Source organism: Vanessa tameamea, chromosome 25 (assembly GCF_037043105.1).
Source record: "Vanessa tameamea isolate UH-Manoa-2023 chromosome 25, ilVanTame1 primary haplotype, whole genome shotgun sequence".
NCBI classification, from domain to species: Eukaryota; Metazoa; Arthropoda; class Insecta; order Lepidoptera; family Nymphalidae; genus Vanessa; species Vanessa tameamea.
Genome location: NC_087333.1, coordinates 5,537,011 through 5,555,334, shown reverse-complemented (window position 1 = coordinate 5,555,334; position 18,324 = coordinate 5,537,011). Strand labels below are relative to the sequence as shown.

The following is an 18,324-nucleotide window of genomic DNA, read 5'->3' as shown; positions in this document are numbered from 1 at the left end:
TGTATGTATGCAGGCTACTTTCAACATAATTTATGTATGGGATTGTATTCTCTGTGGACCTGTTGTGTCCACAAATATTATAGTGTGGATCCTCAGTCCCAAATAAAACGGACGTGTCAATTGTATTTTAAAAAGACCATAGACTGTTTTTGTTTTTTTTTTTATTCTATATTCGCAGAATTGTTTGTGCTGCGGTGGCGTTAATACGCAAGTACCGTATTGGTGATCGCGGCGCTTCAGTAAACCTCCAAGTGGGTATGTTTTTTTTCCGAAATCTTCAACAACCATCGTCACAATTCAGCAAATTTACATAAGCCTTTCTCATGGATCAGTCCGTTAATTGATTAAAACCGTATCAAAATTTGTAAAGTTTTTCGAGCGTATTCCGTTCAGACAGGCAGTTACCGAGTTAATGATAATTTTTCACAGAAAACGGTCCATGTAATGTCAACGTAATCGAAGCACTTTCTCCCACCAATAGGCGGATAGGTAATGTCGATAATGTACGTAAATATAAAAATAATAAATAATATAAAAAGCGGTCGACCTCCCATCAGTGTGATGAGCCTTAATAACAGTCTTATATTGTGTTAATTACTCTTCTCATTGTCTCAGATGATTTAATTAATATTTTTTTTATAACGATGTCTTTTTTCTAAGGTTTAGGTTCAAGGATAAAATTCTTATTGGCAATTATTATTATTAATAGGCAATTTTAATTTCTATTCTATAATTAATATGTCTTCCTGTCGGAGTTTAATCACGGCTTTAATCCCACTGGCGATCAAAAACACCACTTCAAAAAAATATCAACTGTACATGTTTGAAAAATCGAGATCCTATATATACCGGGGTGAACCAAACGTAAGCGTGATTTAGAAAACATTTTCATACAAAAATTTTGTACCAGTATTTTGTTTTTTTTTTTTTCGGTTTCTAATATATTCCCTAACTAAATCAATTGTGAAGGCACGCCAGCGACTTATGGACTACACTCCAGGTATTTATCAAGAATTCATAGACAAAATTTTCTGTATCAAATAAATAATAAATAAAATAAATTAAAAAAAAAAAAGTAAAAAGTATGAATTATTAGTATTATTCTTCACTAAACAAACAACTCATGTACACATTTATAATTCCTCCTTATATTTTCATTTTTTGTAACCAATAACTAGCTACCCGGTCCGGATTCGCACGTTAAACAACGGTATATATAAAACGTATATATTGAAGGACAAACACAAAGAGAAAAGATTATTCTATGTAATCATTACGCGCAAATCGCGATCCAATTTTCCCGCCGAAAAGTGAGCGCGGAGACGTTGTGCTGAACGGATACAGGGGACGTGAGGTTTTCGAGCGCCATGTTTATCAATAACGCCCAATCGAGCAAGGTCGACGACATACATCAACGGCTAGAAAACAATAATACATTGTTTTGGGATAACCTTGAAGTCTAGTTTCACTGTCGTAGAAAATAACATATAATTACGTCGGAAATTACTGTCAAAATTTTGACAATAATTTCCCAAATTGCTGGATTAGCGATTCGCATTTTAAATGTCATAAAAAAAAAATAAACCATTGAAATATTAAATACATATACATATACCGACTTTGTACGGATGAAAAGAATTTTTTTTTTTTTAATTTCAATAACTTAGACCCTGGCCTTAGAGTGCTATCGCGGGTCCAATATACTCAAATATAGACAGTTTATCAAAAACAATTTAGCCACACACGTACAAAAAAAATGTATATCACCAAAAAGATATTAGCGACCCCCTTGTAATTATTTTCTGAATACATATTTAGTCAATGTTCTAAGTCTCAAGCTATCTCAATATAAATTTTATTACTTACTGTAACGAACAGACAAGGATATTTTCACATATTAGTCTGGAGTCTGATGTGAAACTCAGCTAAACTAAGAATACAAGATATTTTAAATTGCATATCATTAATAATAATTCATGTTTCGACTGTTAAGTCTGTCTGTCTAAACATGCAATTAAGTTAAATCTCTAGTAATATTATAAAGAGGTTTGTATGTTTGTATGTAGTAGGAACTAATTAAAATCCAATAATCCAACTCCAAATAAAAATCTATTTAATAAAATTACTATTCTTTGCTTACAATTTCAAATTTTCGGAAAGAAGTGCCTCTTAAAATCGATCTGTAAAAGATCACCGATTCCAAATTAAGTGCAACCAAAAAAATCGTTCGTTGTGAAATGAGCGGTCGGATAATTACATTAGCAGCCTGTAAATTTCCCACTGTTGAGCTAAGGCCTCCTCTCCCTTGAGGAGAAGGTTTGGAGCATATTCCACCACGCTGCTCCAATGCGGTTTGGCAGAATACACATGTGGCAGAATTTCGATGATCTTAGACATGCAGGTTTCCTCACGATGTTTTCCTTCACCGCCGAGCACGTCATGAATTAGAAACACAAATTAAGCACATGAAAATTCAGTGGTGCTTGCCTGGGTTTGAACCCGCAATCATCGGTTAAGTTGCACGCGTTCTAACCACTGGGCCATCTCGGCTCTCGGATAATTGCCTGTTATAATCAAATAAATGACCTGTATAAATGAAATGCAGTGCGAAGCCGGATCGGGTACCTACTAACTACGTACCTATAGCTTACATCTCAACTGTTCCTTGATAAAAGGAATTTTTTTTTAGCTTACTTAGCGTTAATCGTGTAAGCAACACTTCATCGATGTAATGTTATAAATAAACGGTTACAGTGTAGATAACATCAACAGTTTATCAAATGCACTCGATCGGGCATCGAACCTGCGGTTACGCAAGTCGGGGAGTAACTGGTTCCCCGGGATGCGAGCGAATGCCTTGTCTGGCACCTGTGCTTGAAGTTGAAAGAATTTTATGCTAACGTTGTACTTGCTTAGCGATAGCGATAATATTAAAAGCGATAAAATATTTTTGTCAAAATATTTTTCGAAATTGTTCAGATAGTCATCATATATAATGTACTAGATATCCGTTATGGCTACAATAATGGTCTATATACAACTTTTAGACTTAAGAACAAACGAGAATTTTTTTTTTTTTCGGTTAGGAAATTTTACTTGAATTGTCGGCTTTTCTCTACTATAATATACATATATTATATATGTCGCAGCGTCAGATAATTAATTACTTTAATTGCAATCAGTTAGTTTTGAGATTTGATTCTGGATTGCGCTAGTGATGTCAATCGCTGTTTGTCATGTTAAAAACAAAAAATGTAAGCTGTCAAGGTGATGACGGAAGGTGACGCCTATGAAATATAGTTAAAATCAATATACGATAATCCAGCTATATTCACGAAATAATACACAAAGATGTTGACCAAACAAACTTGCTGGCTTTCCGCTATACATATGAACCTTCCTCTTGAATCACTCTGTTCATTGATTAAAACTGCATCAAAATCCGTTGCGAAGTTTAAAAGATCTAAGCATACAGACGGAGGGAACTGACTATGTTTACACTATGAAGATAGAGTCGTAGAGAAAGGATTGCTTTTCACGCGTTTACTTAAATATCATATAATCTCATATAGGTATACAAAACTTTTCATTACATTTGTTTTGATCAGGTTTAATTGATTATAATGTTCATCATACATCATCATATCATACATTTATGACAGTGCTATCGCGAACATGTAACAAGATGCGTCTGTCAGTCTGTATGTCTGAACGAGATAAACTCAAAAAACCGACCAAATGCGAATAAGACTCACGCACGATTCCATACCATTATCGATAAAAACGGCAAAAAAATCATACCCGTTGAATGGGAGACCCCATAAAAAATATATTTATTTTATTTTGTTTATAGAGGCAACAGAAATATTACATCATTTGTGAAAATTTCAAATGTCTAACTATCACGGTTCATGAGACACAGTCTGGTGACAAATGGACGGACGTTCGGACAGCGGAGCCTTAGCAATAGGGTTCGTTTTACCTTTTGGGTACGGAACCCAAAAATCTATTCATGCACTTCCTAACAATATATCAAAATTATTAACGAGGAAGGTTTAGGAGTATAATTATCTTATACCTCATACGTACCCTTAGTCTACCCGAAGCTATGGCAGGTATAACGTATAGTAGGACCACGTTGAGTATAGAGCTTTTATTTTATAGCATCGCAAAGTAACACTTCTGTAAACAGCACTTACCTAGATTACAGTAACTGCGTTTACGTTAATAGCATTGCTGTGTGTATAGCGGATACGACTAATTTTAGCCTCGGCTAAGTTAATATGAAACACGTCAATACACCGTGACACTATGAGGAAGTATTGAGGATATGGGTTATAAACATAACCCTACTTGGAGTACGTTTGAAAGGTTTGGTTGGTGGTATGGCTTTGTGCAAGCCCGTCTCGATAGCTACCATCTATTCAAATTAATACTTATTATTGTTGTCTTCCGTTTTGAAGAGTGAGCCAGGGGAACTGACTAATAGGTCGTCTTAGTTTCCAAGGTTGGTGATGCACTTGCGATGTCAGGTTTAGTGCAGTATGTAACGAAAATACATACAGAGATATTTACGAATTGATAACTTTAGTATAACGAATTTTCGACGGAACATGTGGAGTTAAATCTTTCAAAACATTATTGGTACATCGATTTTAATATATTTATCGTTTTCATTATTTATGACGTAATTTCTTCATTCCTCTCTGATATTATTAACCACTTCATTTCACTGTTTTGTTCATGTACTTTCGCCTCGGAGATGTTATAATGTCGTCCAAATGTACAGTTTTCCAGTGCAGCGGTTTTTTGCGAATTATTATATAAATGTGTGTATGTGTGATATAAAAAAAGAATCCGAAGGAACCAATTTCTAGGATAGTATAATATACATGATCAATATTATTATAGAAAATTTGTCAAAAATAATTACAATTAAGATATATTAATATACTGTAGATACTATTCGAGGTGAATTCCATAATTTAGACTAATATAATAGGCCACAATCTACCCCCCTCCCTTCCCCCCGAAACACTAACAACACGTAACACTCGGGCGAAAACTAATCAACTGTCTATGTATTATCCAAAAGAACAATAATGTTGGTGTTTTTCTTAACAACAATTATGGGATTATGTTTTGTTCTAAGGACCTTAGAATCGGATCTCTAGTGGTATGCCAATAAATAAATAAAACTCGTTAAGTAAGTTTATTGTAACTAGTTTGAAGAGTTACGAAACTTTTCGAAATATAATTTTACATTTTCCCTTTTGTCGTATTACCTAAACTCCTTATTTCATTTTTAACTTCCATTAGTGTATTTTATTTTTATTTGCATCTTTGTTTAAAATTAATTTCCCGTTCAAGTAACATTATTTTTTACAAACTAACTCAACGAATCGCGTTTGAACCGCACTCTGTTATTACAAGTACGTGTATTCTCACGCAATTGCAGAAGAATTTATTTGAGCAGGTGTTGCGGAAACACACGGATACAAGTTACCTTTAGAGCTCTTAGAAATCTCTTAAGATATACATAAGCAACTGTGTTCATTTCTTGAGTTGTCAGTTTGTTGAGTGTATAAGCTTTTTTTTTTATTTATATTATATTATAAATATAAAACAGATATCGGCTTACTAGGTGAGATAGATTCGTACACCACGATGGCAAACGACAAGACTGCTCTTTCAGCCGCTGGTCTCCGTTTGTGTGCGACTATATACTGCGTCATTTTTTATTATTACTAGCTGTAACTGCGGCTTTGTCCGCGCTAAATTTATAAAACACATACTTCCAACCCCCCTTTTAACTACTCAGGGGTAGAGTTTCGTAAAAAGATGCGGATGTCTAAACCCTATAAGGAACTGCCAAAATTCAAGTTCGTAGGTGCTATAATTTCTGAGATTTCGTGATTAATCAGTGAGTGTTTTTCGTTTTTATATATATAAATAATAATAAGAAAAAGCTATATACTTTATTAACGAAATTATAAGTTATATATTGGCCATATTTATTTATTGGCCTTCTTCATAACATAGTATAACAAAGCTGCTCACCGCTCTGTCCCTATGTATGCTTATATCATTTAAATTACACAACGGATTGATAAATAAATAAATGGTAATTGTGGGTTATCTCTAAGAGATAGACATATACCATCACGGACTTTTTTGTAGACCTTCTTAAGTTGTACAATGTTGTAGTACATTATTTTCATCTATTTCGTAGGATTCAGCCAGCGTTTGCAGAGAGATCACATTAGAAACCTACAAAATTATCAGTGTTTCTCTACTATATTATGCAAGTATTATAGATATAAAGCTTCCTCCTGAATCTATCTATTAAAAAAACCGCATCAAAATCCGTTGCGTTGATTTAAAGATTTCGAAGCGTACATAGGGACAGACAGACAGCGGGAAGCGACTTTGTTTTATACTATGTAGTGATTTGTATTACATTTTTTTTACATTAACAGCCTGTAAATATCCCACTGCTGGGCTAAGGCCTCCTCTCCCTTTGAGGAGAAGATCTTGGTGATATGCTGGTCAATTCCTACACCTTCTGATGTAAGAGCGTATTAGGTACTTCTGTAACGTGTACCGAAATGTTTAATGTAAATGAGCTGATCCGATTAAACTAATATTATATGATTACAAAGGAATGCTAGTCAGGAAGACTGCGGTTTTTATCGTCATGTCGGAAGCGTTGTATATCGTCGATACAAGGTTCAATTTATGTAACAAAAACTTATTTAACATTTTAATTAAACAGTTAAATGTTATAAGTCAATACATTTATAATACTAACAGCGTTGTCTGAATAATAATATACAAATAATTATTATAAACCGTACGTTAGCAACTAGGAATTTATTAAAATATATTTTATTCAAGTAGGCTTTCAATATTAAGCATGATAAATCTGTGGCCTGCAGTGCGATTGTATAAGATTTAACTTCGTAACTCACCTGATATGTCACGCTCGTATTCTACAATGAGTTTCGAATATCTTATTTCAGAATACCAATACTGATGCTAAAAAAATCACACTATAATAATGATATTGATAAATGTGGTTAACCCATAGATAGAAGCCGTTTGAACCATTTCTTACATTGCCAAAGCGAATTAAGACTGTCCGCTGTGTTTGTTACACTGGCTCACTCATTATTCAATTGCTGTTCAGTGGAATAATGTAAAGCTACCACCGGTTTATTTACATTTGATATGAGAACAGAACATGATCTCTCCCTTGTGTCCCGTCGGGATGTTAGTGAAGGAATAGAGAACGTATGCGCACATAATATCAGTACTTGAAGCCACATCGACAGCAAGCCCAATAAAACTGTGTTCCTTAAACTTTTTCATTTTATTGTGTTTTGGTTCTAATTTTATTTTATGGTATAGTTTGCGGACGAGCCTATGAGCCACCTGATCACCACCGCCCATAGACAATAGCGCTGTAAGAAATATGAACCATTCCTTACATGCGCCACCAACCTTGGGAACTAAGATGTTATATCCCTTGTGCCTATAGTTACACTGGCGCACTCACCCGGAACACAACGATAATGAGTACCGTTGTTGACGGAGGTATATCTAAAGAGTGAATGGTTCCTACCCAACGCCCTACCACTAATTAAAAGTCAATCACAACCCAAAAGTACCGATAACACTAAACATCATCGCCTTCGATTTAATGAGTATTTGAAATGGCATTACACGATGCATTTCCAAAAAGATACAAATGCCATTAAACGTATTAAGAAAAAGTTACGTTTTAATATCAAAATAAATCAAATAAGTTATTTATTTTATTAGAACCATTATTCAGTAGTTACGTCAAATGTGACGGAATAAAGCGGGTCTTAATCTAAAGTAACCGATCAAACTGGATATAACCAGTTATGGGCGGAAAATATATTTTAAAATCATCATAAAAACTTAGTATCAGTTCTAATGTTTAAATTCTTGTAATACATGCAGATTGTTTTTCTTTAATTTGTTTTCGTTGATTTATTAGTCAAATGGTGAGAAAAAAAACGGACACTATAAATTTTATGAACGTTTAAACAAGATATTTATAAAAAAATTAAAACCGACTTCAAAGACACGCTTGAAAGTAAGCTAAATGAAATTGGTTCTTAGACAATGATATACCTATGCCTATAATTATACAAATATTACATTTAGGTAATACTATATTGTAGTAATATGAAAAATAAAAATAATATTTTCAAAAAAAACTAAGTGATCACCGATGGCTGAACATCAAGGTAGAGATGAATAAAAATACCCCCACTCCCCTTTTTCCAAAATTGACAAAATATTTATAGATCATTTACGATATGAACCTTAGCAAATATATAATTACGTTATGTATATAATAAAATTAAATTTAAAGATGGCGTAATCGTTTTGACTGGGAGTTTGACGGGCGTACGAGACCGGGCGCTATAATCAGACGGACGAGCAGATGGGCCACCTGATGGTAAGGGGTCACCACCATCGATAGACAATGGCGCTGTAATTGTGCCACCAACCTTGAAAACTATGATATCTCTTGAGCCTTTAGTTCCACTAACTCACTCACCCTGCAAACCGGAATACCTTAAACATATGATTAGCGGGTGTAACCTTCCCGGGCGAGCTTGCACAAAGCCCTACCAAAGTCCAAATTATTTATAACTCTTAGTATACGTTTATCTCAATGTCATATTGAATATAAAAATTTTGGAGGAAACAAAACTAATTAAAATCACCTTGATTATACAATTGTGCGTTTTAATTATATAAATAATATATTTTAATTAATTTTTAAGATGATTTTGAGATCAGTCACCGGAAAATGATATGCATAGCAGCTCTTTGGACTTCCGATTGTCAATTTACCTATAAATAACTGTTTCAAAGTTAAAAATATTCAAGTAGGCTTATAAATGCACTTTTGAATCATAATTAAAGTAAAAAAAAACGGAAAGTTGATTCTACCGAGAAGAACCGGCAAGAAACTCAGTAGTTACTCGTTTTCAAACATTTTAATTTCAGAGTATATCAGTGAAGTACAATTGAGTTTATATATATATGCTGTCTAAATAAATACTAAGTCCACGTCTTTAATATAATCTTATATTGAGTAACACGCCTTATTTATCAATGTTTTTGACATGGCCTTTAAATTTTTTAATAGACCCAGTTAAAAATAATGGTGAAATTGCTTTAACATTGATTTTACTTTTATATTTTATAAAAGTTACAATATATCGTAATTTTTCGACAGTTTACACACAGCCCAAAAAAACTAAACAGATTATAATCTGTCTGTACGCAAGTTGGTACCACCCATTTATCATATATTCGCCAAACAGTAATGTTTTGTAGCCTTGTGATCAATTTGGAGGGCGAGTGAGGTAGAAATACCATCTTAGTTCCCAAGGAGTGTTGTACGTTGGTAATATGTGAGAAATTATTAATATTTCTTACTGTACAATGTCCAATATCTACGAACAGTGGTGACCCACCATCACCATTTAGCAAACCTACATGTAATTTAAAAAAAAAAACATTCACACCAATTTTAATGGCGATGTGCGAACGGGAATAGAAGTCAATATCAAAAGTCAATTACGACAAAATTGATGCCACTGAAACGTTTTTCTTCAAAAAATACATACATATATATGTATGTATACAGAAACATATAAATCACTTAGATTTAAGCTTTTTTTATCATCTATAATCTTGATCTGTACCCATATACCTTATTTATATATATATATATTATAAATATCCATTATAACTGAATATTCTTAAATAAATGAAATGAAAAAAATATTACTAATACGGATAGGTATGAAAGTAACCATCCGCCATATAAATAAACGTAACGCAATATTTATTGTTAATAGTAAATATTGCATCAGTTGTCCATTTAACATTTATATTTAAGAAGTGAATATTTCCACTTCGATCTCTTTATATACGTATATTTAACTTAAGATACTCAAATTACTTCTTGGTCCCATTTGCTGTCGAAACACTTGGCCCTTGGAGTAATGGTGCAAAAAGCTTCATCAAAAGTATAACAACTCGCCTTATTGCCTCCACTGGTGACGGGAGGGCTGGTTCGTTTTTAGCCCAGAGGATCGGAATTGCGATTCAACGGGGAAATGCTGCTAGAATTCTTGCCACCATTCCACGCGGTCAAGATTTATACAGTAACTATTTATAATTCATATTTGTATATATTTAAGCACTTAATGTTATCAATTCTTATTTTCAGTTAAATATATTATATTTAAGATATAATTTTTTACCAGCACACGTGCCCTCTCATCTAATAACCTGGGTTCCTAGTAAGTAGTTCCTAGGGCGACTAGTGCAGTTCATTCTCCTTGATTGTATGTCCCTCTTCGCGTATGGACTCCACTACCACTCACCATCAAGTGGAGTGGTGTACATATGTATATAAATAAATATGTATTAATTAATCGATTCTCTTACAAGTATATTTTTAAGTTATTAAAATTAAATTTATAATATATTTAGTGGTAAACATGACTGGCTGTTACTTGAACGAAAAAGTTAAAACATACGTCCAAAATGGCGCCTTTAAAACGAGCGGCCGATTTCCTTACAGGTTTTTTCATGAACAGTTAGAAACCTGACTGTCCTGATTCGAGATAATGAAGGTTTAAGAAAAAAGTGGAGCACTTTTTTACGTAATGAGCGACCGTTGCACTCGCATTTTGATTTTTAACAGATAATTATAAGGTTTTGAAAAATTCGAATTTCTTCAAAATGTAATCAAAATTAATGTGATTTTGATCTGATTCTGATTCTTGATCGCAAAACTTAAATCGATGACATATTTATCCCAGATTTAAGATAGATTTATATGTATATTTTTAACTCAAATTAGGCAGGCGCACTGGCAAATGGATGCACCTGATGGTTAACCATCACCACCCATAGTACTCTAAGAAATATCTTAATCTTATGCCTGATCTCTCCCTTAATACAGTAACTCATAGATAGATAAATTTAATTCTAAATTTTCTTTGTAATTAATGGTAATTTACTAAATTTTATCATATTTATGTGTGAATGTGGATTGAACCGAATACGACATTCGGCCGAAGCGCGGCCGAACTTCGGTTCAATTTCGCCTCGCTTTCTCGAAAGTGACGTCGTGAAGAACACGTAAACCTTAACTTACAATGTGGTAAAAATTAAATGATCTCCTTCTCCGATATATTTGAAAACATTAATAGCCTCCTAGATACTGATTAGAGCAATATCTAAATTCGGCGTTTGAACCGAATTTCGGCCGAATGTCGAAGTTCGGTTCAAGTTGCCAAAATTCGGTAAAAACGAATGTAGAACTAATTTCGGCCCATGCCTAGTAATTATATATGTCGGTAGAATATGTGACCAGTTACCAACATATAAATCTAAATATATGTATGTAATTTTTTTAATTTAACGACACCAAATAAATTACTATAATTATTTTAAAACCGATCAATCCGTTAGCTAATACGTCCTTAAAACGACCTTAAAAAGTGTACAGTCTCCAAAAAAAAAATCCACATAACGTTTTGATATAAATGTACGGTTAGAATAAAAATATTTATACAGATCCATTTGCTGTGTCATTGTGTCAAGCCTTTGTTTCGAAACGACATAATATTTCCCATCTAAATGTAGTTTAATGACGCAGTCTATTGAATACGAATTATTTCTGTGTCATTTGACGCAAGCCACAAATATATATATATAACATACCACGCATAGTAACAACACTTTTAATTTTAACATAATATTAAAATGGGAGAATCACAACCTAAAGAATATATTCAAAAACAGTTTTTTTATAATGGTAATATTTTTTGCTGATTGTATTTGCAAAATAATACTACGCTAGACATGTTACATCAATGTTTTTGCTCCAGACCTCGATGATAAATGTTTTAATAACTATAATTATGTATAATTGCTTCTATATTTAATAAATAACTTTTTTTCGAGGACAGCATGTAGCTTTTTTGTGGTTCAAAATATTTTTGGACAATTCAAAATATTAATAATTAAATATTCTATGAACTTGTGTAGTAATATAATATCTTTTTATATATAAGAATACTTTTTTTATTATGTAATACGGTTTTAATAGTATACTTGGTTGTAGGGATTTATGCAAGTCCTTCTGTGTAGGTACCACCTACTCATTATATATTCTACCACCAAGCGACAATACGTAGTCTTGTCGTAGTCCGGTTTGAAGGTTGAGTGAGCCAGTGTAACTACACAGACACAAAGGACATAACATCTTAACCCCCAAGGTTGGTGGCGCATTGGCAAAAAACAAAATGTTATATATTATATAACATTTGTTAATTTTTTTGTACCGGGTATACATACATATGCATTTAGCAAAAAAGCGGTTATTTTAATATTAGAAACAGACTCCCTAATTTTATTATATGCGTGTATATATACATAGATACGTACTTGCATATTTATCCTGATTTTGTTTCTAAAAGCTATGTGCACACACGTGACTAACTTAACTCCGGTGACTTCATCGCGGTCTTTGTACCAACCAAAACGGGACTTTCAGGAGTTTATTATAACCACAATTGTTTTTTGTCCACAAAAAAAGATAACTAAAAATAGGAAGGTGTCGCGGGTCACCCGCTTGGAACGAAGTTGCTTTCGCTCTAACTTAAATAATAATAAAAAGTAAGTTCAAATGATCTATACTTCTATACTTAATATTATAAATGTAAAAGTAACTCTGTCTGTCTGTCGCTCTTTCACTGCCAAACCAATGAACCGATTTTGATGAAATTTGATATGAAGCAACTCTAAGGAAAGACATAGGCTACGTTTTTTGCCTAAAACATGACAACCAACTCCCTAAAGCGAGAGCGAAGCCGCAGGCGACAACTAGTATCATATAAAACCGTATATAATAGACAGAGACCGAGAGAAAGTGAATGAGAGAGACGGCATAACTTTCTGCCAGTTCACCCTACAGTAAGCCGCGTGTAAGCTTTGTTCCAAAACCACGCTTACTATTAGCGCTTGGACCACATTTCACAATGTTATGTAACTGGATTGCTGTCGCTATAATTATACTATGCCATTGATATTCTATAGTATTTATGTGAGTTGAAACATTTCTGTCTAACGGTAATCTTGATACAGGTGAGTTTAAAATTTGACAAGGTATTGACACACCTGCAGTAGCAGCGAACAATGAATCTCAAAGAATACTTTAAAAAATAAAAAAACTGAACTGATTTTTTTTTTTAATATTACGTAACATTGTAAACTTAATTATATGGCATATGTTTAAAAGTTATACCTCCGATATATGATTTTATGTTTAAATGATACAACTTCTAAACAAAATTATAAAAGCGAAAGTTTGGCTGAATGGATCTGAATGAAATTTAGCACAGAGATAGACTATAGTCTGGAATAGAGCATCGGTTATCTTTTATCCCGGAAAATTGTACCTAGCCCCCGTCCCGCGGGTAGAAACTACCAACATATTTTGCGACAGTCGAAACGATGTATATAAAATGATAATTAAAATTAATGTCGGTTAAAATTGTCTCATAGTGCATGTCGTGTTGTTTATACATGTTAGTGTCAAAGTTCCTTTTCAAATTGATTTATAATTATTATTTAATACCTGCATACATTGTTGTTTTATGGAGAAATACTTAGTAACGGATATATTGCCGAGATGTCCCAGTGGTTAGAACGCGTGCATCTTAACCGATGATTTCGGGTTCAAACCCAGGCAGGCACCACTGAATTTTCATGTGCTTAATTTGTGTTTTTAATTCATCTCGTGCTCGGCGGTGAAGGAAAACATCGTGAGGAAACCTGCATGTGTCTAATTTCAACGAAATTCAGCCTATGGACCTCCAACGCATTGGAGCAGCGTGGTGGAATATGCTCCAAACCATCTCCTCAAAGGGAGAGGAGGCCTTTAGCCCAGCAGTGGGAAATTTACAGGCTGCTAATGCTAATGGATATATTGATGTCGCACGTCATTAAGAACAGATTCGACGCTATGATTCCCATTTCTTTTTTGTGGCAGTGGTTGGCGGTCGGGCAAAAGGGCTACCTCGTGACTGATCACGATGGCGATGTAAGAAGTATTAACCATCCCTTACTTCGCCAATGCGCGACCAACCTTGGGAACTAAGATGTCATGCTGGCGGCAGAATATCTGATGAGTGGATGGTACCTACTCAAAAATTATAGCCCTACTAGTAGGACTTTATATTTATATAATTTGTACATAGTATAGCAGTATATATATTTAGCATAATCTTAATTACCTTAACATTAAGATTATACTAAATATAAATGTTGCACCATTAATTTACCATGATCACGGCTCTTAAATTCACCAGGTCACCATGGAACAGCGTATAGGAATCAGCCAAATCTTCTCATTAATAAAAGGTCATACATGCAAAGAAGGCATATATTTTCGTACTGTTAAAGTTTGAGGTAAAGATATAAATATGTACATGTTTGTCTGTGGCTGGAAAAAGTATGTTTTCCCGCTATTCGTAAAACTTGTATAACTGTATTTATGTACGACTTTATAAATAGTATCCCTTATTAGAATAACAAAGAGATTGAATTGATGAAAAGTTAAGTTATTTAAACAGCTTGAAAAATATATTTTTTAATTTACACGCAAACCAAATTGTCCATCTAAAGTCTATGTATATATTTGATAAATAAGTGACATAAGGGGATGCGAATTATGATGAAGAGTAAGAAATATAAGTACAGTATTCGACATGCTTATATAAACGATCGCGGGATGCAACACGTAACTAATATAAATTCTTTATAAAAAAGAATCTCGCTTACAAAAGAGACTCGGTTACGTAGATCTCTTCCAGGTAACTTTCATTAAGGAAACTAGAAAATCGATCACAATGTCCATTCTTGTACAAAACATTTGAAATAATACATAGTTATTTAATTATAATAAACATAACATAAACATAATCAGCCTGTAAATTTCCCACTGCTGGGCTAAGGCCTCCTCTCCCGTTGAGGAGAAGGTATGGAGCATATTCCACCACGCTGCTCCAATGCGGGTTGGTGGAATACACATGTGGCAGAATTTCGTTGAAATTAGACACATGCAGGTTTCCTCACGATGTTTTCCTTCACCGCCGAGCACGAGATGAATTATAAACAAATTAAGCACATGTAAATTCAGTGGTGCCTGCCTGGGTTTGAACCCGAAATCATCGGTTAAGATGCACGCGTTCTAACCACTGGGCCATCTCGGCTTATTTAATTATAATATATAAAGATAAAGTATCTTAAACAGTACTCACTTGTTGCACCACAATGTCCAAGGGCTGACCTGTTTGTAGTTCTTCTGATGGCCGCCTCGTCGGTCGCACTGCGTATTCACGTTCTCCTATCACCTGTAACAATTACAAAAGCTTTAAATATACATTTATATCAAATTATATTATTGTGTGTCTGTTTAAAGATTATGTGGGCTTATGTAATTACAGGCACAAGGGACATAACGTCTTAGTTCTTAATGTTAGTGGCCTTTTTAAGACCTAGAATGTTCTAGTATATTGTTTTAGTGTGAGGTTGGTGTGTGGCTAAAAGATAACCAGTGTTGACCATGTAAGCGTACGAAAACAGAATTTTTTATAAGACACCGTCATAGCTCTGCTATTTTACACAAAATGTTTATAAATTACACATACAAAACTTCCTCGCTTATGGCTCTGTATATTGACGAAAATCGCATCCAAATCCGTTAAATGGTTAAGAATTATTTAGCGCTGTTACGCATTGAAGCCGAAAGCTACTTTGCTTCATACTATTTGTAGAATATGCAATATGTATAGATATCTAAGGAATAAGTCTATCTTAGGGCGGTATTGATTTATTTTAATTATTTTTAATTCATTCAAATATTACTTATATAAACAAACCTGGTGGCTCTATACCTTTAGATCAGTGCCATTAAATTAGTTTAAAGTAATAACCGCTTATGTTTAATCTAGGCATTTTAAATTATATATAGGAATAATAGTTCATAAATTATACGCTTTAACCTATTTCATTAAAACGAACTTCAGTGGAATTGGATCTCACTCGTTTCTAATTTCAGTTCCGTTCAACGAATCAGATAGCAGCCACTGCGCTTGCGCGGGAACGGCCAATCGCATGTTGGTGTCAATTGAAAACAACATGGCCGATTGTAGATATCATTAACTTGTTGATATTTTTAGTTTATTGAAGTTAAATTGAACACAGCTTATTAATTTATTACAGGATCCGTTTTTAAAATAAATTTTGATTATTTATTACTATGATTTGATTAGGTTATGATTTTTTTTATTGATAATAGAAACGCTTGTTTAAAGGAATTAAAATATTACTAATGACCAATCAAATCAAGCCTTAAGCTTGTGCCAGGCTTTTACATCGCTAAATAAATTGATTAAAAAATATTCTGTAATGAATAGCTACACTAGAAAAGATTTAATAATAACAAAAAGACAAAAATTTCAACCGATTTCCTTTGTATTGCCCCACAGCGTTTTTCTTTAGCTATTGTATGTAAAACGAGGTACGTAATAGGTCGCGACACGCATTGCGCATGCGCCGGTCAAATGTCACCGGTGGTGACAATGGCGGGAAAACGTTCGTCGTTGTAAAGCCATTTTCATGTTTTACCTTCGATTTCGACAAATATAATTTTGGTTACTTGGTCATTACGTTAAAAAAAAAGTTGCATTGATAAAAAAGATATTAAAATAAAAACGTACGTATAAAGGTAGCTTTATTTTTAATAACGCAGTAATTATATAAACGCAGCTTATTTTTTTATAGCATAAGCATAATTGAAGGTCTAAAGAATTTGCATATGTATCCATATTTATGCATTTAATTCTTTTTTTAAAATCTTTTATTTTAATTCATACAAAAACGTTTTTAATATGCATCTTTAACGTTAATGACATTTTAAATTATGTTTTTATTCATTTTTAATATATAAATTGACTGTGTATGTAATATTCCTTCTTTAATTTTATAATTAGGTATAATATTTAATGTTACGCAGCATTGTATCCAGATACTGTATAAAAAAACATAGAGCTCATCTGGTGAATATTTATTTTAGTTGCATGTTATGACGTTCGAATTACATATTTGCTTTATTTAAATTTGGAACAGCATGTTTCGATAGCATAATAATTAGTATCGGCGTGCATTACAATGAGTGACGCTGTACTTACAAGAGTTGTTAGTGTGCGAGAGAAGACAGGAAAAATAAAAATTATATTATATTTGTAAAGTTTTTTTTAAAATTAATTAATATGGTGTAATGAAAAGGAAGAAATTAAACAGCCAGAAGCCATATCCGATACTATATTTAAGATTATAAATATCACCTATAAATTTTGAAAGATAATAATGATTATTATTTAGGAATTATTTTGATATTAATTATTACATTAATTATATTGTTTCGATTATGAATTTTAATTTCAATAGATATGATTCACGTCGAATTTGATCTTCAAATTCCATCCCTTGGATAATATGACTGTCTGCTTATTAACATTACTTTAAAGCAAAATTAATGACAATACCTTTCGTTCAACAATACATGAATTTATTTGTTTAATTTAAATTATAAATACTTTAGGTCACGTTAATATAAAGTTTATTTTTAAAACACGAATTAATTAATTTGCATGAAATATTACTTTAATCACGGTAATTTACCTTGTAACTTTTATGAAGCCGTGAAAAATTATTCAAAATAAATTTTATTTTTAGCCTAAGATGTGTATTGTAGGCAATAAATAATTATCGATGTCTAATTAATGTAAAGTTCTCTGTAATGGAGACCGGATCTTTGAAAAAAATAACTCGTGTATCCGAGAAGTATGTTAGGAATGTTGCGATGTAAATTAACAGTCTAATTAATAGCTCTCTAGGTATCATTCAGACAGGTTCTTGAAGCTAACTCGACACGCTTCATACGAGTACCTAGTTCCTGTACTCGTTTCTGTTTCATTTATACTGCCCTGGTACTTTTTGACAAATGATAATAATTCTTGAATCCTAATTTCTATCTATTTAATAAATAAATAAAGCAGGCAATTATACAAAGCGCCCTTATTAGTTTCTGCCTCATTTATACTGCCCTGGTACTTTTTGACAATATAGAAAATAAAAACATTAAAAAAAACGATTATAAAATCAGTCTATTGACAAGCAAGTAGGTAG

The 18,324-nt window shown here is 33.0% G+C and overlaps 1 protein-coding gene across 2 annotated transcripts in view; it reads right to left on the bottom strand.

Annotated features, from left to right (window-relative positions):
• Positions 1 to 18,324, bottom strand: part of LOC113401850 (RNA-binding protein fusilli) — a 98,727-nt gene that overhangs the window by 44,760 nt on the left and 35,643 nt on the right. For both annotated transcript variants that reach the window (XM_026641920.2, XM_026641919.2), the window contains exon 2: positions 15,393 to 15,485. In XM_026641920.2, coding sequence (XP_026497705.2) covers positions 15,393 to 15,485 — 93 coding nt within the window. The remainder of the gene's footprint in view (positions 1 to 15,392; positions 15,486 to 18,324) is intronic.